This window comes from Suncus etruscus, chromosome 12, assembly GCF_024139225.1.
Source record: "Suncus etruscus isolate mSunEtr1 chromosome 12, mSunEtr1.pri.cur, whole genome shotgun sequence".
NCBI lineage: Eukaryota > Metazoa > Chordata > Mammalia > Eulipotyphla > Soricidae > Suncus > Suncus etruscus.
This window is the reverse complement of record NC_064859.1, coordinates 54740932-54765932: the sequence shown is the minus strand read 5'-3', so window position 1 is coordinate 54765932 and position 25001 is coordinate 54740932. Positions and strand designations below refer to the sequence as shown.

Below are 25001 nucleotides of genomic sequence, written 5' to 3'. Positions count from 1 at the left end.
AGACAAAAAACAGCTCAGAAACTTTACAGACTCAAAACCAGTCTTAAGAGAAAAACTGAAAGACCTAATCTAAGACAAGACTGACCAAAAGACACACCAAATTTTGATATAAAGATGGCATTAAATCCCAGGACAATTCTTTCTCTCAACGTCAATGGACTAAATGCACCAGTTAAGAGACACAGAGTGGCTAAATGGATCAAAAAACTCAATCCAACCTTCTGCTGCCTACAAGAAACGCACCTGAATAGTCAGAACAAACATAGACTCAAAATAAAAGGCTGGAGAAAAGTTATCCAAGCAAACAACACCCATAAAAAAGCTGGAGTGGCCATACTAATATCAGATAATGCAAACTTTATACTCAGGAAGGTTGTAAGGGACAAAGATGGATATTTTATATTAATCAAGGGGTATGTAGAGCAGGAAGAAATAACTCTCCTAAACATATATGCACCAAATGAGGGGCCAGCAAAATATTTAAAACAACTGTTGACAAATCTGAAAAACAATATCAATAACAACACAATAATTGTGGGGGACCTCAACACTACTTTGTCAACACTGGATAGGTCAACCAGACTGAAACCCAACAAGAATATACTAGACCTGAGGAGAGAAATGGAAGAAAGAGGCGTAGTGGATATATATAGGACACTCCATCCCCAGAAACCTGGATACACATTCTTCTCCAATGTACATGGGACATTCTCCAGGATAGACTACATGCTGGCACATAAAACATACCTCCATAAGATCAAGAGGATAGAAATTTTGCAGACTACCTTCGCTGACCACAAGGCTCTGAAATTATTTGTAAATTCCAAAGGGACTCAGAAGAAAAACTTTAACACCTGGAAGTTAAACAGCCTCATACTCAATAACCAGTGGGTCCAAGATGAAATCAAGAAGGAAATCAAAAGGTTCCTGGAAACAAATGACAATAAAGACACAAACTCTCAGAACTTATGGGACACAGCAAAAGCAGTACTGAGAGGAAAATTTATAGCTTTGCAAGCACACATCAGGAAGGAAGAAGGAGCTTACCTGAGTAGCTTAATGACACAGCTAATAGAACTAGAAAGTACTCAACAAAAGGACCCAAAAATAGGAAGACAGAAGGAAATAACAAAGCTGAGAGCAGAAATCAACGAAGTGGAAACTCAAAAAACAATCCGAAAGATCAACGAAAGCAGAAGTTGGTTCTTCGAAAAAATAAACAAGATTGATAGACCACTGGCAAACCTAACAAAGAAAGAGAGAGAGAGAAACTTGATAACTCGTATTAGGAATGAAAAAGGAGAGATCACTACTGATATGACAGAGATTCAAAGGGTAATCAGAAACTACTTTGAAAAACTCTATGCCACTAAAAATGAGAACCTGGAAGAAATGGATAAATTCTTGAACTCTTATAATCTTCCACGGTTGAAAGAAGAGGATGTAGCATATCTAAACACCCCCATCACCATTGATGAAATAAAAATGGTAATCAAAAGTCTGCCCAAAAACAAAAGCCCAGGCCCAGATGGATTCACTAATGAATTCTATCAAACTTTCCAAGAGGAACTACTACCAATCCTGGCAAGACTCTTTCATGAAATTGAACAAGTGGAAACACTCCCAAATAGCTTTTATGAAGCCAACATCACCTTGATACCTAAACCAGACAGAGATGCTACGAAAAAAGAAAATTACAGACCAATGTCGCTGATGAATGCAGATGCAAAGATCCTCAACAAAATCCTGGCAAATAGGATTCAATACCTCATTAAGAAGATCATCCACTACGATCAAGTAGGTTTCATCCCAGGAATGCAAGGATGGTTTAACATCCGTAAGTCTATCAACATAATACACAACATCAACAACAAGAAAAATAAAAACCACATGATTATATCAATAGATGCAGAGAAAGCATTTGACAAGGTCCAACACCCATTCTTGATCAAAACTCTCAGCAAGATGGGAATGGAAGGAACCTTTCTCAATATAGTTAAGGCCATCTACCACAAGCCAGTGGCAAATATTATCCTCAATGGAGAAAAACTAAAAGCCTTCCCTCTAAATTCTGGCACAAGACAAGGCTGTCCTCTCTCACCACTCCTATTCAACATAGCACTGGAAGTACTTGCTATAGCGATTAGGCAAGAAAAAGATATCAAGGGAATCCAGATAGGAAAGGAAGAAGTCAAGCTCTCACTGTTTGCAGATGACATGATGCTCTACTTAGAAAACCCTAAAGACTCTACCAAAAAGCTTCTAGAAACAATAGACTCATATAGCAAGGTGGCAGGCTACAAAATTAACACACAAAAATCAATGGCCTTTCTATACACCAATAGTAATAAGGAAGAAATAGACATTAAGAAAACAACCCCATTCACAATAGTGCCACACAAACTCAAATATCTTGGAATCAACTTGACTAAAAATGTGAAAGACCTATACAAAGAAAACTATAAAACTCTGCTCCAAGAAATAAGAGAGGACATGCGGAAATGGAAACACATACCCTGCTCATGGATTGGCAGGATTAACATCATCAAAATGGCAATACTCCCCAAGGCGTTAAACAGATTCAACGCTATCCCTCTAAAGATACCTATGACATTCTTCAAAGAGGTAGATCAGGCACTTTTGAAATTTGTTTGGAACAATAAACACCCTAGAATAGCTAAAGCAATCATTGGGAAAAAGAATATGGGAGGAATTACTTTCCCCAACTTTAAACTTTACTACAAAGCAATAGTTATCAAAACAGCATGGTATTGGAATAAGGACAGACCCTCAGATCAGTGGAATAGGCTTGAATACTCAGAAAATGTTCCCCAGACATACAATCACCTAATTTTTGATAAAGGAGCAGGAAATCCTAAATGGAGCAAGGAAAGCCTCTTCAACAAGTGGTGTTGGCACAACTGGCTAGCCACTTGCAAAAAATTGAACTTAGACCCCCAGCTAACATCATGTACGAAGGTAAAATCCAAATGGATTAAAGACCTCGATATCCGACCCCAAACCATAAGATATATAGAACAACACATAGGCAAAACTCTCCAGGACAATGAGACTTCAGGCATCTTCAAGGAGGAAACTGCACTCTCCAAGCAAGTGAAAACAGAGATTAACAGATGGGAATATATTAAGTTGAGAAGCTTCTGCACCTCAAAGGAAATAGTGCCCAGGATACAAGAGCCACCCACTGAGTGGGAGAATCTATTCACCCAATACCCATCAGACAAAGGGCTAATCTCCAAAATATACAAGGCACTGACAGAACTTTACAAGAAAAAAACATCTAACCCCATCAAAAAATGGGGAGAAGAAATGAACAGACACTTTGACAAAGAAGAAATACAAATGGCCAAAAGACACATGAAGAAATGCTCCACATCACTAATCATCAGAGAGATGCAAATCAAAACAACAATGAGATACCACCTCACACCACAGAGAATGGCACACATCACAAAGAATGAGAACAAACAGTGCTGGCGGGGATGTGGAGAGAAAGGAACCCTTATCCACTGCTGGTGGGAATGCCGTCTAGTTCAACCTTTATGGAAAGCAATATGGAGATTCCTCCAAAAACTGGAAATCGAGCTCCCATTCGATCCAGCTATACCACTCCTAGGAATATACCCTAAGAACACAAAAATACAATACAAAAATCCCTTCCTTACACCTATATTCATTGCAGCACTATTTACCATAGCAAGACTCTGGAAACAACCAAGATGCCCTTCAACAGACGAATGGCTAAAGAAACTGTGGTACATATACACAATGGAATATTATGCAGCTGTCAGGAGGGATGAAGTCATGAAATTTTCCTATACATGGATGTACACAGAATCTATTATGCTGAGTGAAATAAGTCAGAGAGAGAGAGAAAAACGCAGAATGGTCTCACTCATCTATGGGTTTTAAGAAAAATGAAAGACATTCTTGCAATAATAAATTTCAGACACAAAAGAGAAAAGAGCTGGAAGTTCCAGCTCACCTCAGGAAGCTCACCACAAAGAGTGATGAGTTTAGTTAGAGAAATAACTACATTTTGAACTGTCCTAATATTGAGAATGTATGAGGGAAATGTAGAGCCTGTTTCGGGTACAGGCGGGGGTTGGGTGGGGAGGAGGGAGATTTGGGACTTGGGTGATGGGAATGTTCTACTGGTGATGGGTGGTGTTCCTTTTATGACTGAAACCCAAACACAATCATGTATGTAATCAAGGTGTTTAAATAAAAAAAAATAAAAATAAATAAATAAAAGAGACCATAAGGGGCTGGAGAGATAGCATGGAGGTAAGGCATTTGCCTTTCATGCAGGAGGTCATTGGTTCAAATCCTGGCGTCCCATATGGTCCCCCGTGCCTGCCAGGAGCAATTTCTGAGCCTGGAGCCAGGAATAACTCCTAAGTGCTGCTGGGTGTGACCCAAAAACCACACACACACACACACACACACACACACACACACACAAAAGACCACAAGCTCCTCCAGAATGAAAAAAGCAAAGATATATAAAGACAAACAAGTGAAATACATATTTAAAGGAGAACACAGGCTTAAAGAGCAAGCCTTATATTTTTAATTATGTGCTGTAGGTGAGAAAATATATTTAACTACTCTCTCTGACTAGTTGGCTTGTATATTAATTAAATTGATATCAGACCAATTCATAGTAGAAAAATTAAACTAAATATTATATTAAATGTAGGGGTTCCAGAGATAGGTGTGTTTTTTTAATAGAAAAAAATGCATTTGAGAGTCAAGCAGGTTCCATGCACTATGATTGAGGAAAGGGATAAGGAAGTGGGGATTCAAAGGAAAGGGTAGTTCAAGAAGACTAGATGTCTGATGATTAGATGCCTGTTCTAAAGTGCATATAGTTCATATGTTTAAAAACCTGTCATCAGTAATAGCTCTTTTTCTTGCTAGGAGCCTTATCTATACTCTTGTAGATAGTTAAGGGAGAAGTGAGCATTATTCTTGGACCAGCTGGATTTTTATTGTTTGGTATAAAACAATCTACACGCCCCAAAAACCCTCCTGAGTACTGCCAAGATCTTCAAGTGCCAAGCAGAGAATAGCCCTAAGAACATCTGAAGGTCACTCAAGAATCACACTGCAACAAATTAAATATGTCAAAGAGGCAAACTTAAAGGTCACATTGTCATAAGAAGCCCAACCTTGTGGCTGTTTATAAAGATCTCCTGATAGACATTTGCCCACCGATAAAATCTTGGTTGGAAACGGTGGCTGGAGTGTAGGGCATAGGGATCAGAGATTCTCTCATCATGGGGCCTTTGAAGAGACATCAACTTCCTGAGTTGCCACAGACCCAGTAACTGGATGGTGTCCATAGCTAGGACCCTTCCTGGTAGTACAGATGTACCCCTCTATAGAGGGTTCTTAGAAATGCACCTGGACCTGTTAGAGAACCAGGCCACCTCTGTGAAGGCCTCACTCAGGTCCTTTCTAGCCTTCCCAGTTCCTGCAACAGTCACTAATACTAGGTTTGTGCCATTCACAACAGGATCTCCTGTTATAACTTTTGGAGGAACTAATATGAGTTTACCTTGATTAAGTCTTTTCAGTTTGGGATTCAGTGTAAAGTGGGTGAAATTGGTTACAGACTCACTTTGCATTTATTTTTTATTTTATTTTTTTGGTTTTTGGGTCACACTCGACAGAGTTGGGATTACTCCTGGCTCTGTGCTCAGAAATTACTCCTGGCAGGCACAAGGGACCATATAGGATGCTGAAATTCAAACCACCATCTGTTCTGGATTGGTTGCATGCAAAGTAAATGCCCTACCGCTGTGATATCTCTCTGGCCTCTCATTTTGCATTTATTAATAAGTGAATGGCAGCTACTATCTACCTATGTTTAGTATTTTGAATTCTCTTTTGATTGTGTTGCAATATCATACTGGTTCCCTCATTAATTAATGAAATATATAAAAAGTAAGATGCATAAAATCTTTACCAAGGGGCCATTTTCTAGTCGTGGTTTTACTTTTATTCAAAAATGTTAACTCTGGTGCTGGAGTAAGCAGTGTGGCATGTACCTGAATCCACTTCATTCTCATGTTAAAATGATCTTTAAGCAGTTGTAATAGGCAATTCTCCCTCCCTGCTTTGTCACAAAATGTGCCTAACCCTTTCTAACAAACAGACAAAAAAAAAAAAAAGGCTTTGGGTATTAGTACCAGTGTTGCATGTATGATTGCCTCCTGCACAGTGTCCCTAGTAGGGATCCTTAAACTTGTGTAGGAGGGGGATGATCCCCTTATCTGCTTCCCACACATACATAGTGAAGTTTGCTTTTTCTTCCAGCCTCTAAAGGATTCACAGCACAGTAGATAAATTCTCTTTTTCTATGCCCAGACCTCTTTTTACCTTCTGCCCTGTGTATCAGCCACAGACACTTAAACATTGGCATCCTTCCAACAGGATTTATGCTTCTCTAGTTTCCAGGATTTGGTTCTTTGGCTGCTTTCACACTTATGGTGATATAAAATAGATTAACAGGAAGAAACAAAGATCTGCAGGCTGGAGATGGCTCAACAGGCTGAGTGCATGCTGGGTATGCAGGAGATGCAGGCTTAAACTCTTGTCTCCTGAGTCCTGACAGATATGACTCCCAAACACAAACCTTGGACTAGTCCTCTCTTCCACCAACATTGGGTGTGGCCCATACACAAACACAGAAAAAAATTAAGATTAATTACAAAGAAGTGACCTAGGAAGGAAGCCTTAATACAGTTTTAGACAAAAAAAAAAATAAATAAAATTGCTTGTGACAACTTGACAAGACAAAGAAGTTTGGATGTAGAGTAAAAAGCCAGGAGACAATCTCAGCTCTAGATTCTATTTCTCCTTACTAGGCTGCCTCTCTGCCTTGGGGTGCACAGACCCAACCTTTCACACAGGAAAGTAACTGCTAACTTTTAAGAACATAAGGAAAGGGTGGAATCACCTTCTCCAAGTAACTTTCCAAGTAACTTGAATCTGTACAGAGAAGGGCACTTTCAGGGGTGCCATTTAGCTCTCCCTCAGGGTTGATATCCTCTCCCAGGGCCCAGGCTGACAAAAAAGCCCAGGTGGTTTTCCTGGTTCTTTGTGCATGGATGGAGGCTTCCCAGGACTTAAAGGCCCAGAAAAATTCCCCTTTCTCAATGATTTTGTCATGTCCATTTTGTGTACCTCTCTGTTCATCTTGATATACCTATCCCCTAACCATTTGTATGTTTTTCTTTAAATACAGGCTCCTGGTATCTGTTTCATTTGCTGCTACTGGAATACGCTATTCATATACTACAGTCATATATGGAGGAAGAGGATATAGAAGAGGAAAAAGATGTGGTACATACAACTCAGGGACATAGTCCCAGAGGCCCAACCTCTTGTTCAGCCAGATCAGGCACTTTACCACCTTCCTGACTCATCACCCACTCCGAAGTTTGAAGACTTGAGCCTGGGCCTACGCCAGGTGACTCTGAAGTACATGAGCCAGAGTCGATGCCCAATGGAGGAGAACAGCATGGTGCTGAGGATCCTGGGCTTCCTCACAGATATGGCCACAGGAAATAAGGTACAAACACTGGCCTACTTCCACCTCATGTTCTTTAGGAAAATAATGACCATGTTGTTCAAACAAGTCTCTTGACATCTTGGCTTTCAGTGATTTGGCCGAGGTGGTAATAGTGCACTTGCGAGCCTCTGGTCAGCTGAGGTTTGTGATCCAGGGACACATGTCTGGAATATCTAGAGAGGTAGAATACTTGGTTTTGTCTTCCCAGAGCTTAACTAGCATGGTTAGTCTATATGAGCAATAGTGGTGTCCCACTAACAGTTCATGAGTAGTGTGTGTTGAAATGCTACAGGCATTCAAAGAAAGAAAATGATTGACTAGTGGGAAAAGAAAGAATTTGGAAAAATATGAGGTGGGGTTCTTTCTTGAAAGACATAAAAATATGACTCACTGTTTACTTAACTGTAAGTCATGTGCTTTTGAAGCTACACTCTCTGTAGAGTGTCTGTTGGTTGCTTTCGTGAATGAGGAAACTTAGGCTCAGAAAAGCTAAATGAGGCACACAAGTAAACAGAGGAAGAGAATTGTGCCTGAGCTTCCTGACCTTAAATGCACCTTCTCTCCTTAACTCAGAGGAGGTAAATCCCTGTCCTGAGAGCAAGGCAGAGGTCAGGGAGGGCAAAGGCTGGGCTGTGAACTCAGTGCAGGCAGGGACCAGAAACAACTAAAATACTTTCACTGCAGCAGAGGGAGTGAATGAGCTGGCTAAAAACATCTTGACAACTCTTGGACTTCTTTCTAAAGCTAATGGACACAGTGGGAAATTGAGCTACTTTGCATATTACTTTTTTCTTTTGTAACCACAAGAATCTTTAATTGAGTAGATGGCACAGACCATTAAACATGAGGGTGGGTTCATGAAGGCTTTGATCATGGGACTGTGATCATTCTGAAGCTGTGCATGTTTCATGCCTGGAAATGACTAGACACTTCCAGGAATATTTCCTTTTTAACAAACTCTCATTCCAGTTCTTCAGAGCACAGTGAACCAGTCTAAATGGTAACAGAACATTTCTGAGAAATATTCTTTGCTGGGAAAAATTGCTTAGTTGGAGCAAAGGATATGCACATCGTGGGTTTCCAGGGTTGCTACCCCTATTTGATCTTTCTTTTCTTGTGATGATGAATTTGGATCTTCAGTTGCTGCAGATGTGTCTCCTCCTTTGTACAGAAACAAACTTGACTACTAGGTATGAGAGAGTGAAATACTGGACCCAAATCAGGGGCCCCTATGTCTGGCTGAATGGCCGGGGCTGATATAGTGGAGGAATACAGTGAAGACTACATGGGCAAGAGGAGTCTCAGGGTTGTTGGAGTCACCCTCTTCCACATCTTCACATCATGAGCCATTGCCCTGCCCACCTGGACCATAATCGCCCAAGCCAAGGAGGGTACCCTCATCCCCATTGCTCGTCATTAACTAGGGAGGAGAATTAATGTGTATAAAGAAATAGCATGTGAAGTAGTAGCCTTCACATGCTATCTTCAGAAGCAGTAGTAAGGCTTTTGTGGCTGAGACAGAACAGAAAGAGGACCTGGATATGAAGGAGGAACCAACTGGCTAGACTGAAAGGTTCCTGGTCCCCTCTCTCTCTCTTTCTCTTTCTCTCATTTCTCCCTTAACCCACCCCCTTCTCTCTCTCTCTCTCTCTCACACACACAAATAAGATGTAATAGTGTATAACAGGATATCCAAGGTCTTGTGATGGTAGACTAACCTACTATGTTGATGCTATAGCATCATGTGGAGTGTTGGAAAGATGAGCAGTTGGACCAGAGTTTTAGTAGTTTTTAGAGTTTTAGCAGGTAGTGTTTGCCTTGTATACAGACAACCTGAGTTCAATCCCTGGAATACCATATGGTCCCTAAACTCCACCAGGAGTAATTTCTGAGTGCAGAGGTAGGAGTAATACCTGAGTATCTCTCAAAAGAGAGACCTGTTTGTGATTTGTTTGTGATTCATTTTCCACTTGAACACAGTTGTATATGTCTTTTAGTGGAGAAAATGCTCTCTTCCTTCACAAATAAATTCTCCTGACAGTTTTGGTTAAATTACCAGAAGACAGATTAACATTAGAAAAACAAATTTCCCTTAATAGACACAGAGGCATGGGACCAGAACAATGACCCAACTAATCAGTTCATATGAGCCTTTCCAACAAAGAATCAAATGCATTTGTGAGGAATTGGTCCAGCAAAGAGACTTGTTGGAGTTTGTTTATTCAGTCTAGGGATCCCAAGTTTCCTACTTCCTATCACTTGGACATGACTTAGAAAAGAAGCCTCTTGGTCTTTCTGCACAAGAGGGTTTGAAGGTGGTCTACCTGACCCTTAGCCCTTCTCAGTGACTACAGTAACCAGGGGTACACTTTGACCTCTGGACCCATGGTAGGAAGGGGGTGAAAAGCAGATACTGACAATTCTTTGCAGAAATCCTGTGAGAAGTGGAATCAGCATCCTCATTTTTTAGGTTGATAGTGGAAGCTCCTGGGATTGTGTTATTCCCTCAGTCATATTATCTAGTGATTAGGTAGCAGGGACTAAAACTTCCATGTCTGACCTTCTTAAACCCCTTGATTTCTCCAGAGGTTACTGTCTTGTGTTTTAATTTCCAAAGCACTGAATTAAAAGTAAATTTAAAATCTTCCAGTCAGATTTTGGTGGGGGGATAAGTAGGTAGCTATGATACATAATCTCTTACATTAAAACTCTACATCTTTTACTTGTTAGTGAGATTCCTGGACAAGTTATTACTATCTACAAAACAAAAACACTAGTACATAATTCTGTAGGCCTGCTATGATGATTAAATAAAGTAATCATTATACAGTTCTTAGAACATACACCTATAACACCGTAGTCCTCATTATTACTTCTTCTTCACACCCTCCTCTGCTGAACACCTTTCCATAACACTCTCGTTTCCAATCCCTAACTCTTAGAAAATTCATTGCTATGGGGTTGACCTATATTTAATTTGTGGAAATAATAGGAGATATATTAAATACTTAATTGAACAACATAATAAAGCAATAAAAGCAGATGAATGCCACATACTTCAAGGTAATATGCATTTGAGATTAATTGAACCTTCTTCTGTTCATGCATGCCTGCTGAATTAGCTGTAATAACTTAAACAACCCAACACCAAAAACTTCCACTCCTCTAATTTTCATTGCATTTGTTATTGAGTGCATGCACTCTTCATCAACAGAATACATACCTTGTGTCCATCTGTATTCATCTGTGGCCAGTTAATGCCCCATTCAGCAGCACATCTGTGCAGCCTGGGTCTCTGAACAATTTAGTGCTGCTCTACACTTACCTTAACAACCCAAGTCAGCATTCCTGTTGCCACATCTGACTGTCACTTTTCCACATTCTAGCAGCAATACAAATAGTAAAATGACCAAGATGTGTTTAAAAATAAATGGGAATGCTGTCTAGTCCAGTCCTTATGGAAAACAATATGGAGATTCCTCAAAAAACTGGAAAGTGAGCTCCCATTTGACCCAGCTATACCAATCCTAGGGATATACCCTAGAAACACAAAATCCAAGACAAAAATCCCTTTCTCACACTTATATTCATCACAGCACTTTTTACAATAGCCAGATGGAAACAACCAAGATGTCCTTCAACAGATGAATGGCTAAAGAGACTGGTACATCTACACAATGGAATATTATGCAGCTGACAGGAGAGATGAAGTCATGAAATTTTTCTATACATGGAAGGACATAGAATCTGTTATGCTGAGTGACATTAGTCAGAAGGAGAGAGAGACACACAGAATAGTCTCATCCATCTATGTGTTTTAAGAAAAATTAAAGACATTGAAATAATTCCCAAAGATGAGGGCCAGAAGGACCTGCTCAAGATATGAAGCTCACCACAAAGAGTAGTAAGTGCAGTTAGAGAAATAACTAGGCTGAGAACAATGTCAGTGAGTGAGGGATGCAGAAATCCTGTCTTGAATACAGGAGGGGGTGGGGTGGAGAGGGAAGAGATGGTGATGGGAAGGTTTCACAGTGAAGTGGGGTGTTCTTGTTATGACTGAAACCCAACTACAATTATGTTTGTAATCATGGCGTATAAATAAATTATAAAAAAATAAGTGCTATAGCTATTCGAGGGTGTTTATTGTTCCAAATGAATTTCAAAAGTGTCCGATCCACTTCTTTGAAGAATGTCATGGGTATCTTTAGAGGGATGGCATCAAATCTGTATAATGCCTTGGGGAGTATTGCCATTTTGATGATGTTAATCCTGCCAATCCATGAGCAGGGTATGCATTTCCATTTCCGTGTGTCCTCTCTTATTTCTTGGAGCAGAGTTTTATAGTTTTCTTTGTATAGGTCCTTCACATATTTAGTCAAGTTGATTCCAAGATATTTGAGTTTGTGTGGCACTATTGTGAATGGGGTTGTTTTCTTAATGTCCATTTCATCCTTATTACTATTGGTGTATAGAAAGGCCATTGATTTTTGTGTGTTAATTTTGTAGCCTGCCACCTTGCTATATGAGTCTATTGTTTCTAGAAGCTTTTAGATAGAGTCTTTAGGGTTTTCTAAGTAGAGTATCATGTCATCTGCAAACAGTGAGAGCTTGACTTCTTCCTTTCCTATCTGGATTCCCTTGATATCCTTTTCTTGCCTAATTGCTATAGCAAGTACTTCCAGTGCTATGTTGAATAGGAGTGGTGAGAGAGGACAGCCTTGTCTTGTGCCAGAATTTAGAGGGAAGGCTTTCAGTTTTTCTCCATTGAGGATAATATTTGCCACTGGCTTGTGGTAGATGGCCTTCACTATATTCAATCATTGGGAAAAAGAATATGGGAGGAATTACTTTCCCCAACTTTAAACTGTACTACAAAGCAACAGTTATCAAAACAGCATGGTATTGGAATAAGGATAGGTCCTCAGATCAGTGGAATAGGCTTGAATACTCAGAAAATGTTCCCCAGACATACAACCACCTAATTTTTGATAAAGGAGCAGGAAATCCTAAATGGAGCAGGGAAAGCCTCTTCAACAAGTGGTGTTGGCACAATTGGATAGCCACTTGCAAAAAATTGAACTTAGACCCCCAGCTAACATCATGTACGAAGGTAAAATCCAAATGGATTAAAGACCTCGATATCAGCCCCAAAACCATAAGATATATAGAACAGCACATAGGCAAAACACTCCAGGACATTACAGGCATCTTCAAGGAGGAAACTGCACTCTCCAAGCAAGTGAAAGCAGAGATTAACAGATGGGAATATATTAAGCTGAGAAGCTTCTGCACCTCAAAGGAAATAGTGCCCAGGATACAAGAGCCACCCACTGAGTGGGAGAAATTATTCACCCAATACCCATCAGATAAGGGGCTAATCTCCAAAATATACAAGGCACTGACAGAACTTTACAAGAAAAAAACATCTAACCCCATCAAAAAATGGGGAGAAGAAATGAACAGACACTTTGACAAAGAAGAAATACACATGGCCAAAAGACACATGAAAAAATGTTCCACATCACTAATCATCAGGGAGATGCAAATCAAAACAACGATGAGATACCACCTCACACCCCAGAGAATGGCACACATCACAAAGAATGAGAATAAACAGTGTTGGCGGGGATGTGGAGAGAAAGGAACTCTTATCCACTGCTGGTGGGAATGCCGTCTAGTTCAACCTTTATGGAAAGCGATATGGAGATTCCTCCAAAAACTGGAAATCGAGCTCCCATACGATCCAACTATACCACTCCTAGGAATATACCCTAGGAACACAAAAATACAATACAAAAACCCCTTCCTTACACCTATATTCATTGCAGCACAATTTACCATAGCAAGACTCTGGAAACAACCAAGATGCCTTTCAACAGACGAATGGCTAAAGAAACTGTGGTACATATACACAATGGAATATTATGCAGCTGTCAGGAGAGATGAAGTCATGAAATTTTCCTATACATGGATGTACACGGAATCTATTATGCTTAGTGAAATAAGTCAGAGAGAGAGAAAAACGCAGAATGGTCTCACTCATCTATGGGTTTTAAGAAAAATGAAAGACACCCTTGTAATAATAATTTTCAGACACAAAAGAGAAAAGAGCTGGAAGTTCCAGCTCACCTCAGGAAGCTCACCACAAAGAGTGATGAGTTTAGTTAGGGAAATAACTACATTTTGAACTGTCCTAATAATGAGAATGTATGAGGAAAATGGAGAGCCTGTCTAGAGTACAGGCGGGGGTCGGGTGGGGCGAAGGGAGACTTGGGACATTGGTGATGGGAATGTTGCACTGGTGATGGGTGGTGTTCTTTACATGACTGAAACCCAAACACAATCATGTATGTAATTAAGGTGTTTAAATAAATTAAAAAAAATAAGTGCTATAAATAATCACATTATTTAATAATAACCATATTAAATACAGCATAGATGTTTCATCTTAGGGAGTAGCTACACTCAAAGTTTCAATTGTAGCAAAATAATTTTAATAAACAACACAAACCATAGAGTGAAGGGAATAAAACTTCTTTTTAGAAAGAAGAAAATCATTTTTATGGGAGGGTATGGTGGTCAAATTTAGAAAGGAAGAGTGAGAAATATACTACCTGAAGTGCACTCAAGGTTATCTAATGTACATATTTATCAAAATATTGGAAGGAAGAGAGTAGAGAGGGGAGGGCAGGAAAGGGTCATGGTGAGTGTGTATATGTAGGGGGAGGGATTATTGATGAATTCTGACCAAGAAAAAAAGAATTTTCCTGAAAAGAACTTTATTTTAAGGGTTTTCCAGCTTCCCAGGGCCACGGAGATCAGAAAATATCAGAATCCTTGCTTCTCTAATAGAGACTTGCTCAGATACACTGGATAACTAGCATATAAGCTGCTATCAAAATTTGGCAATCTTTCAGATCTTTTATTGTCCAAGCATATGTCAATGCGATCTAGCTCTGGATCCAGTACTTGGCATAAATAAAAAGTATAAAACACATTCTCTTTATGTGTACAACTTGAGTGTTTCTCAGCAATTCCTTCCTGATTAACTATTAAAATTGAGCTTAGTTGCCAATAATGCAATGAATGGTCCTTCAGTTTAAAGGAAAACATGATACTCCAAATTTATCAAAGTATTAATTTGATTATAATAATATTAACCTCATTGTTCTAATAAACAAGGTTTTCTTTTATTAAATTTTACCCAGGTTTCCTCTCCTCTAAATTTTGAAGAAAAAATTGACAGAGCATAAGAAATGAAAATGCTTATCAAAGTACAAATTTGGCCAACAGTTTTCTGATAATAGAAGCTCTCTTGATTGCTGCTGAGTAAACCTAGATTATCTGGGACTGGAGCAATTGTAGGGGCTGACTGACATTCAATTCTCAGCATCCATTTTTGATCCCCTGATCACAGCCAGGAGAAATTCCTGATAATAGAGTTAGGAGGAAGCCCTGAGTATCACTGGATGTGGCCCCAAAACAACAACAAAGAACCCAAGATCATCCATAACCATTTCTGTTCATGTTTTGAGAACAACTTAAAGCACATTTCATGAATCTTGACTTGTACAGATTCCTGCACCCTCCCCCAATTTATCTCCTGATAGAGTAGACTTGGCCTTAACTGAAGGACAGGGCTTGTGTGTAGGGGTGAGTGCCATGTGCAGCTGCTTTAAAGTCAGTTGAGATATGGGGATTAGCATCCTTGAAGATAGCAGTCAAAATTATGAGCATAGCTTTATAGAGATGGGACATCTTGGTCTTCCCTGTTGATGGGCCTTTCCTGTGCCCTCGATGGAGGGAAACTGACTTTCCATCTATGTCACACAAGCACCTGTCATGATTGTCCCTTCAGAAAGCCAGCCAAGCTGCCTGATTCTCCGGATCTCTCTCTCTCTCTCTCTCTCTCTCTCTCTCTCTCTCTCTCTCTCTCCCCCCCCCACTTCTCTCATACACTAGCTCTGGCATGAGTTTTTTTTTTTCATATTTTTTTTATTTTAATTATGACAACAAAGATGTAAAGAAGAGGACAGGGTAAAGTTACAGTGGAAGCCCAATCACCCATAAACAGCATTCTCGGTAGTCCCATCGATGATGTCCCAGCCTTGAACTTTCAGCCAAAGAGCATTTAGAAAAACAAAACTGAACCCATGTACAGTACAATTACTTGTCCCTCAGATCCCCAGTTGTAGTACATACTATTTCTTAGCAGCACACAATATAATCTATAGACATTATACTTATGTAGCTCCTTAAACATTGAGGGCAAAGTACATTTCTCTAGTTCCATGTACATACTACCTAGTTTAAGTTAACCTCAAAAGTTTTAGTGGCTTGTTTTTCTTAAGGGTTGGAGTCAAGGGAACATAGTAGAAAATGGTATTCAAGTGGCATTTGTTTGCATAGGCCCACCAAAACATAAGGGACATGGAAAGACAAATTATGGTCTAAATACAAGGAGACCCTAACTCTGAAGTTTCCTGGCACAGGATTGACTCTAGGCTCCAGGCAAATTAGTTTGTTCAATTCAAGTCATCCTCTGTAGTGGCAATACACCTCCATTCCTCACATAGTCTCTGTTGTTGGTATCATGCTTCTGTATTAAAGATCCTGGAGTCTGCATGTCCCATATTGCAGTCAGGATGGTGCATAGCATCCTCTCGTTTCACCTCCCACTTAAGGGGCACTAGAGAGAACCATGTCCTGTAGAGCAGGTCATTGTTGCTATCAAGTCTTCTTGGTGGAAACGGAAGTCTCTTTATAAGAGGTCGATGTCAGACCCTTGGTAGTGTCTTTCCTGGTAGAGGACTGCTTCCCGCTATTGTTCTAAAAGACCTTGGATGTTTCGTAGATAGCTTGCCTGGTTCCGGCGTGTATGGAGGATGCCCATTCTTCTGAAGCCTGTGCCAGTTCATTATATCAATGTTCAGGGTGTAAGGTACATTGTACTGAGATTTATTAGATAAGAACTTATCTGTATGTATTTTTTTCCCATTTTAATGTGTCTATGCAAACAAGGATCAATGCCATGGGGCATTATTGGTGCATCTAAAGGCAATAGGGACAAGACCAGAAATTTCCATGACATAGTTCAATCATAGGCATCAAACTGAGGGACAGTTCCACCAACAATCCTTACTTAACAGCTTACAAAGAAAAGATAAGATGAAAAGTGAATAGAAACATCATGGTAGAAGAATATATACAGAGTTACATCAGTTAAAGAAAATACCCATAAAATATTCAAAAGATATGTGTTCAATTTGTGTCCTTCTAAATAGTTCTGGGATTTGTTAGATATGCTGTATGTCTTAGATTAGAGATAAGAACTATGTGTTACTGAAGTTAAAGAAGGGTAAATCGGGGGTACTGAAGGTTGGAAGGAGCTTACGCCCCCGCGCGGTTTGCAAAATGTAGACTGGTATGAGATTACCAGTGACATACTGATATAGCTGAGCCCCTCTCTGCCACCCACCAGATCCAGCTCCACCCCCTAAGCCCAACCCTAGGCCAGTGTCCCGGTCCGGCCTGGGGGTGGGGAAAAACCCAGAGTGCCCCGTCAGCTCCTCCCAGAAACCCACCTGGAGATCCGGAGGAATGGGGGAGAGGGAGGTCGTGTGACCCAATTGCGGACCCCCCTGACCCTGGGCTGGACTTAAAGGCCGCTGGCCCATGAGGGGTCTGCCAGCTGGCCGTTGGCATGAGTTTTTTTAATGTAAAATATGCACCAGTTCCTGAGTTTTGACCCTGAGAAGTTAGGATCTCCTGGAGTAAGAATAAGTGCATCAACTTTCCACTTAGATTCTCCAAGGTAAGGTCTAGGATATGGGAGAAGAAATCGAACTATGTGGTGCCAAAGAGATAATATAGGGGTTGAGGCATTTTCCTTTCAGAAGACCAAGCTTAATTCCATCTACATATGTATTCTGAGCTCCTCTAGAAATGATCTCTGAGGACAGATGTGTGGCTCAAATTTCCTTCCCCCAAAGAGAGTTAATAAAACATTTTTTAGGCAATGGATTTTGCAATGAGAAATAATAAAACTTTCTCTTTTCATCTCTTTCTTTTAAACTTTTTCCCCTCACAGCTCATCCAAGTTTTGTTAGAAGACAAGACCACTTCAAACAACATCAAACTCAGCCTTCCCGTGGGACAAGAAACTCTTGTAACACTCAGAGATAGACAAAGATTTGTGATATACATATCAGATGTACCCCAAAGCTCTGAGAACCTCGATTTCAGGGGAAACAATGCTAGTATGTAAGGTTTATTGTTTTGAGAGAACAAGAAAAACAGATTGTTTTTCATTCTGAAAAATATATTAAATGCTAACACTTTTAAGGATAAGGAAGAGTTTATGTACATAATAGATAAAGAATTTTTTCTTTATATGTATTTGAAGGAGTTGGTTTTGGTGAAATGCATACATTTATGTGGAGAATAGTTTTTTGACTTTGTTGCTTTTCTTTAAGAACTTTTCAAGTATTTCTTTATAAAGACATCTCAGAAAAGAAATTTGATAAATCTTGTTGGGGATAATAAGAAAATGATAGGTCTCCAGAGAAAGATAAAGTTTGATTTGTCCAAACAGGTACACTCAGTGAAAGGCCAGTGGTGATATTTTTCTTCCCTTTGATAATAACACAGTGAAAATAGAATAAATAGAACTCCTCAAACAGTGTGGAATGAAAACCTGTCATTTGATCTCCACTGTTAAAAGCATTAAATCAGCCCAAAACTTTGGTTCATCGTAAACATCTTAAGTGAGACACAGATTTGAATGTCATCAGGACTGTAATGAATGAGGGCCTCCTGCTTTTTATTTTTTCTCTCTGTTGCACAATTGTTCTAAGTTTTTAAAATGAAAACTACATCATTGTTAAATGAGATTAGCTTTAACAAATCTAATATATTTTTGTGACATTTTTGTCTGGGAGACACTCCTAATGGTACCCAACTACTAGCCTCTGTGCTTTAAAATTGCTCTCAGGGATTCTCAGGGGATCATCCACTCAGCTTGTTGATTATTCCTCCAGCTCAATTCAAATAATAATTAAGCAATCCATGCTTAACATGTTTTCTGATCCTGGGATATGACTCTACCCTGAGTGTCATATTTGATTCCCCAGTACCCCCACATTGCTGAGTATGATTCCAGCATCATACTTTTCAAGGTCCCTTGTGCCACAGCCTGGACATAGCAACCAAGTGGAGGACTCCTCAAAATAGCAACAATGACAACAACAAAAAGAGAGGATTCGGGGACAAATGAAAATAATAGAAAACATTTACTGATCTCATATTATATATGAAATTGGAAATCAGGTAGGTGACTTAAAAGACCAGAGCATAATGCTTAGGATGGAGGAGGCTCAGGTTCAATCTCCAGCGTCCTCTCCTACTCGTAAAGCATGTGTTTTAGACCCTTGAGCCATCTGCAACTCCTAATATATTATCACACTTCTTAAGCTATCTAGGAGTATTTATTTAAGAAAGAATAGCCCTGGCATTTCTTGGCACTCTGTTCAGTGACTGCATATTTCTGGTTTGCTGGCATGCAAGTAGACACATGGCAGACACATGGCAAAGAATACAGACAGCAATGAGATTTATTAGTCTAGAAATGGTGTGCTGGGTTTGTATATTTAGATATAAACTGGCTAGCTGACAGCCAGCAGAGGACATACTATCTTTGGAGGGTGGAGAGATAAAACATGGGGTAAAGCCTTGCATATGACCCACCCTAATTCAGTTCCCAGAATTGCATGCTCCCACCCCAGCATCTCCAGTAGAGACCCTTTGAGTACAACAGAATGTGGCTGCAAATGCTCAAAGGCAAGGCAAACAAAAAAAAAAAACAGCTACTCTGGGTTAAGAGAGTCATTGTCATGGTTTCTTTGTGGGGCAAAAATAGGGACCTGGGTAGGTAGGAACAGACAGAAGAGAAAGGGAAAAGGAAAGGGAAAGGAAAATTCTGGGCAGTGGTCACACAGCATGCTTACCTGTAGAAATGTGTTGCAAAGCTTACATTTAGTTTGAATGCTTTTCTGAACATGTTATGCATGAAAATATATTGTCAATATACAATTGTCATGTCAGATTTAGAGCTAGAGAAACATCGCATACTTCCTGATGGTAATGACAGCTACACCCACATCTTGGAACATAAATTTTCACTTGTGATGAGGATAAGTTGGAAGTCTACCAACACTCTGGAGCAGACAGATTTATACCAAAACAGATATTTTATCTAAAATGTATAGCAACGTGCTGTAAATTATGTTTTTATCATAAATTTATTATTTTATTTTGGGGGAGTTGCTGGTTTGGACCCCACCTAACAATGCTTTAGGCTCTTTCCTGCTCTGTACTTGGGAGGACATAGAATGTCAGGAATCAAATTGTGATTTTTTTTTTTTTTTGCTAGCAAGGTAAGCACTTGCATATTTGTGTCTGTATATGTGTGTGTTTTGGGTGACACACCTACTTGTGGTCAGGGTTGACTCCTGGTGTTTCAGTGAACCCTGAAGTTTTCAACCTACTGAGTTCACTATCCTCTCAAAAGAAAAATTCAGGGACCAGAGAGTACAATGGGTGGAGTGTTTGCCTTACATATGGCTAAATTGTGTTCAATCACCAACAACCCATATGGTCCTCTAAGCCCCACCAGGAGTGATTCCTCAACATAGAGCCAGGATTAAGCCCTGAGCACTGCCAGTTGTGGCCAAAAAACAAACAACATTATACAATAAACAAAAGGCAAATCTCCAAACTATCTCCCTGGCCTATGAATTATTAATATTATTTTTTTTTACCAGTTTCTCTTCAAGAATTAGAAGTCATCTTAAAATTCCCAAGAGAAGACCACATTGAACTAAACAATATGTCTTTGGTGCTGATGGCACAATGGTATATATAATACACCCCAAGGAGGATGGGGGACAGGGTGTTACTTTTCATAGAAATTTCAAGTGAGGTCTATTATTACAAGATTTTCAAAAAGACTAAAGAAAGGAAGAATATGGAAAGGATAGAGTCTTCCAGGAGAACAGGAGAAGTGCAGTTGCATTGTGAGGTTATCCCAGAATCCCTACCTTAAATTTAATGACTATGAACTTAATAAAAATTATGGGATTTAAAAATCATGATTTGTCTCCATATATACAGTGCACTAATTTATTCAAATTAACACAGGTGACAACTGTATGTGCTGCGGACGTGTTTGCATCCCTAAGCAAAACCTTAGTGGGTCAGATAAACCTCACTGGGAATAAGTGGTTACACAAGGCAGACGAATATGAAATATGAAAATGAAATAAATGAGACCACACCAAATGAATCATATGAGGACCCCCATCCAAGGGACGAGAGACAAATTTACTTTTCAGCCGATGACATTTTTAAGCAGAAACTTTGGTATGCAAGGAATTTCAGGGAAAACAAAGAGCAGAGGATCTTCCCAATGAGACCAGGTCCTAGACTTTACATATCAAATAACTATTTGATGTAGGTGAGAAAGAGCCCTGCTAGAGGGCTGTGAAACAAGAGCTAGAGCAGGTTTTTCAAGAAACCAGGAGATAGAAATATTTATGATGTTTATGTAGTTGTCGGAAAATAGATTTGTGGGGGAAGGAAAATAATTGTTTACCATCAAAGAGCTAGACTCAGAAAAAACAAGCTGCTGGCACCAGGTTATACTAGAAGTCAAAGTCACAAATAAACTAGCCAGCAGGGAACTTTTGGTGGGTTTTTTGGTACCGACATTTTTTTGTCTGCAGGATAGCTAAGGCCAAATTTCTGTAATGGCAAAAGAGACAAAATTCAAATACAGGGAAAATGTAATGTCACAGCCATGTCAGAATTGTAGCCAATAATCCAAAGGGTCAATGATTGACTTCTCTGAACGGGCCTTTTGGCATTTAATTCTTGTGAGGAAAATTAGGCACTGCACCAGGAAGGCAAAAGCCACGTCTATTCTTTTTGCGAGTGGTAACATGTATGTGCTGAGAATAAATATTTAAAAAATTCTTAAAAGTTCATGTGGTACAAAAGACCTTCTGGCCAAAATCTTAAAGGAAGTGGGGTGTAGCAATATAAACTAAGTACCAAAGCTACTTGCTTGCTCCCAGCTACACAACATTGCATTTGAGTTTAATGAGTTTTAGGGTAGTGGGGACAGGAGACAAATGGCAGAACCTATTTTGGTGGGAAGTCTTCTAGTTGACTTCAGAGTAAGAACTGTCATAGACCTATAACTTCAGGCAAGAGGCAGACATACTGGAGCCCACCCTTCCTTCCTCCTGGCCTCCATCCTCATCCAAGAGATTATTGGAGAAATGTTTCTTTTACCCTTTAAGTTTATTTCAATTGATCTAGCAATTTATTAGGACTTAAGACAGGCTAACAGGAGAAACATAATTTTAATTTGATACAGATTGAGAGTCTAGATTGGCTTGAAAAAACTGGAAGCCCCATCTTGGACAGAACATGAGAGAAAGAGGAAGGACTGAGGCCCCAAAGTAGTGGCGGATGATTTCCAGCATTGTGAAAACATGTTCACCAATTCCTGATTATTAATCTCACCCTGAGATAGAGGTTAACTCTAAAGGTTGGATAAATTTAGGAAGGTTTTTGGTGTCTCAGTATAAAACACTTAATAGAATTGAGTAATTCCTATCACATGAAGAAAATATTGAGAGTCTCTGTAACAGCAGAGCTAAATACTTGTGTCAACTCCCCAATTCACTTCTGAAGCCCTGGGATCCAGTGATGCTCAATTTGGAGATGGGAACTTTGGAAAATAATTAGACCAGGTCATGAGGATGGGAACCTCAAAACAGGATGATGTGGGACCCTTGTAAGAAGAGAAGAGGGAAAAACATGTAAGACAGGGGGAGTGTTTAAAAGGCACAAAGAGTATCCTCCCTCTCAGCAGGCACCAACCTGCAGCCTGGAATTTTCACTTCCTGGCCTTCAGGATTATGAGAGATAAAGGTTTGTATTAAAATCATATCTTGTTCCACTGAGTGGACTAAAACTTCCTTTAGTTCCACTGTTGTATTAAAAAGTCCTGGATGGTGATGGATGGTGATGGGATGGAGGTGAGGCCTTTTTCATCCAGCCCAAGTCACGTGCCTCCAACTCTCTCCAGCAGGCAGATCTTAGCGTGGCAGTGAGGAAATGATCCACAGCAATCATGTTTCAGGAGACATCAGCTTTATTAAAGGCCCTAGCAACACATGTGGCTCCTAAGCTTAAACCCTTTATACTGGATTCATAATCAGTTTTGCATTCAACATGTTTCTTCTCCCTCCATCCTGCCAGCTCTCTCTTGCTGAATCTCTCTCAATCTATCCTCCAAATCCTCTTCCTGCCCCTGAGGTAATCCTTTTGATACCTCCCCAGACCCCTCCCAGAAATGGGCAGGTCTTACCTTAGGTAAGGCTATGTAAAAGATGGGGGTGGGGTGACATTCCACTTGTGTTGAAATTCAGAATTAAGATTGATCAGAAACTCAGGACCTTCTAGGCTCATTCATGCATTGAGAGTGCACATTGTACTTTACCTAATAACTTTATATGTTAATTATTGCTTCCTAAATTACTTGTTTATTCAGGGATTGCCAAGTTAAGATGTTTTTCAATTGTATACATCCTCAAGCCATATTAGTAGAATTGCCCTAGAAAATAAGATTTTTTTCTCAACAAAAAATTGAACACCCTTAAATATAATGTATAGAAGACAAGCTAAATAAATGCTTGAATTAATTTGCCTTTAAAAATAGTAAATCTTAGGGGCTGGAACAATAACAACAGGCAGGGCACTTGCCTTGCTCATGGTTGATCAGGATTTGATCAACCTAGCATCCCATTTGGCTCTCTGGGTACTATCAGGAGGAACTTCTGAGTGTAAAGACAGGAGAATCTTCTGAGCATCAGTGGGAGTGGCCCCAAAAATCAAAAAGAAAAAGAAAAAGAAAAGAAAAGAAGGCTTAAACATACCCTCAGACATAGAAATGGCCCAGTTTCACAGTTTCATGACTTCTCAGAAGAAATGATCAAATAAAACTCCCAAGTATACCAGTTTTAGGATGAAAACTTTGGAGCCTCCTCTGAAGGGGGAGACCATTGTCTTCCCACTTTTGCAGCACACATGTGTGATACTTCCAAATTCCACACTATTGACAGATCAGGAGGAGCAGAGAAAATTTGACAGAAAATTTTGACAGAAGCCTTCTAAGCTCAATCATGGAACATAATGCAGAAGGTTAACTAGTAACAAGCAGCTCAGTAAATCTCCACAATAACACTATTGTGAGACATAACAATTTTCACAAATTTTCTTTTACTGAGCTAATTTTGATAATCCACTTAGCATTTTGTTGTAACAAACAATTTAAAATAAATCATTTTGTGCCTGCTACAGAGATAAGCGTGGAGGTTGAGTGGGAAGCTGAGGACAGTGGGGAAGAGAAGGCCACACCGGTGGTGGGATTGGTGCTGGAACATTGACTGCCCAAAATAAATTGTATTATGAACAACTTTGTAAAGCACACTGTTTAAATAAAATTAGGGGGGAAATGCTGAATTTTAGAGGCCATAGAGAACATAATAAACCCAGTCTTTCCATAGAACCTGCTCAGCATGTCTGGACCTGGTTCAGCAATGTGATATGAGTTCCCAGATTCTCGGGTGACCAGCAGCACAAGAGGTTTCTGCTTTGGTCAGTTCACTCCCCCAGCACTCAGGGTTCCTCCTCTGCACCACATAAAATGAAATGTCATCCTCAGGCAGCGTTATCCACAAAGGAGAAATAGGTGTCATTATTTGAATATCTTAAAATTTTATTCCTGGGACCAGAAAGATAGTGCAGCAGGTACGATACTGTTTCACTCTATTGCTGTTGACCTTGGTTGGATCCTCAGCTCTCCATATGGTCTCCTGTGCCCGCCAGGAGTGATCTCTGAGCACAGAACCATATTTAAGCCCTGAGCACCTGATGTGATCCTTTCCCCCAAAACATTTATTCCTGGGAACAATCCAAATTTCCATCAATTAGAGAATGCTTTGAAATTGGGGCACAGAAGGAAAATTGCCCTCTACATCCTGGCACTTTTTCTCTGGATGCAAATTCAGGTGCAAATAACCGTTCCTGTGCTTTCAGGTGAGTTGGTGTCAGTCAGTGCCCCAGTGCAGTTGCAGAGCAAATTGGTCCTTGTCATCAGGAGCAGAATAAACCTTGGCATCAGATAAAATCTGTTGGATGTACCTTCATCTTCGTGTGATCATTTTTCTCAAGCTTCTGACCTAGTGGAAAAAAAAGACAGAATGCTTGCTGTGCGCCTCTCTCTAGACGTGCTCTGGTCCTCTCTTTGCCAGCTGAGAGCTCTGCAGCA

General features: G+C 39.8%; 1 protein-coding gene across 1 annotated transcript in view; it reads left to right on the top strand.

Moving 5' to 3' along the window:
• The window catches only part of RFX8 (regulatory factor X8), an 87849-nt gene extending 69979 nt beyond the window's left edge, over positions 1-17870 (top strand). Inside the window, 3 exon segments of the mRNA XM_049784624.1 lie at positions 7277-7386; positions 7388-7603; positions 17694-17870. Of these exon segments, the coding sequence (XP_049640581.1) occupies positions 7277-7386; positions 7388-7603; positions 17694-17870 (503 nt within the window).
• The last annotated feature ends 7131 nt before the right edge of the window (positions 17871-25001 follow it).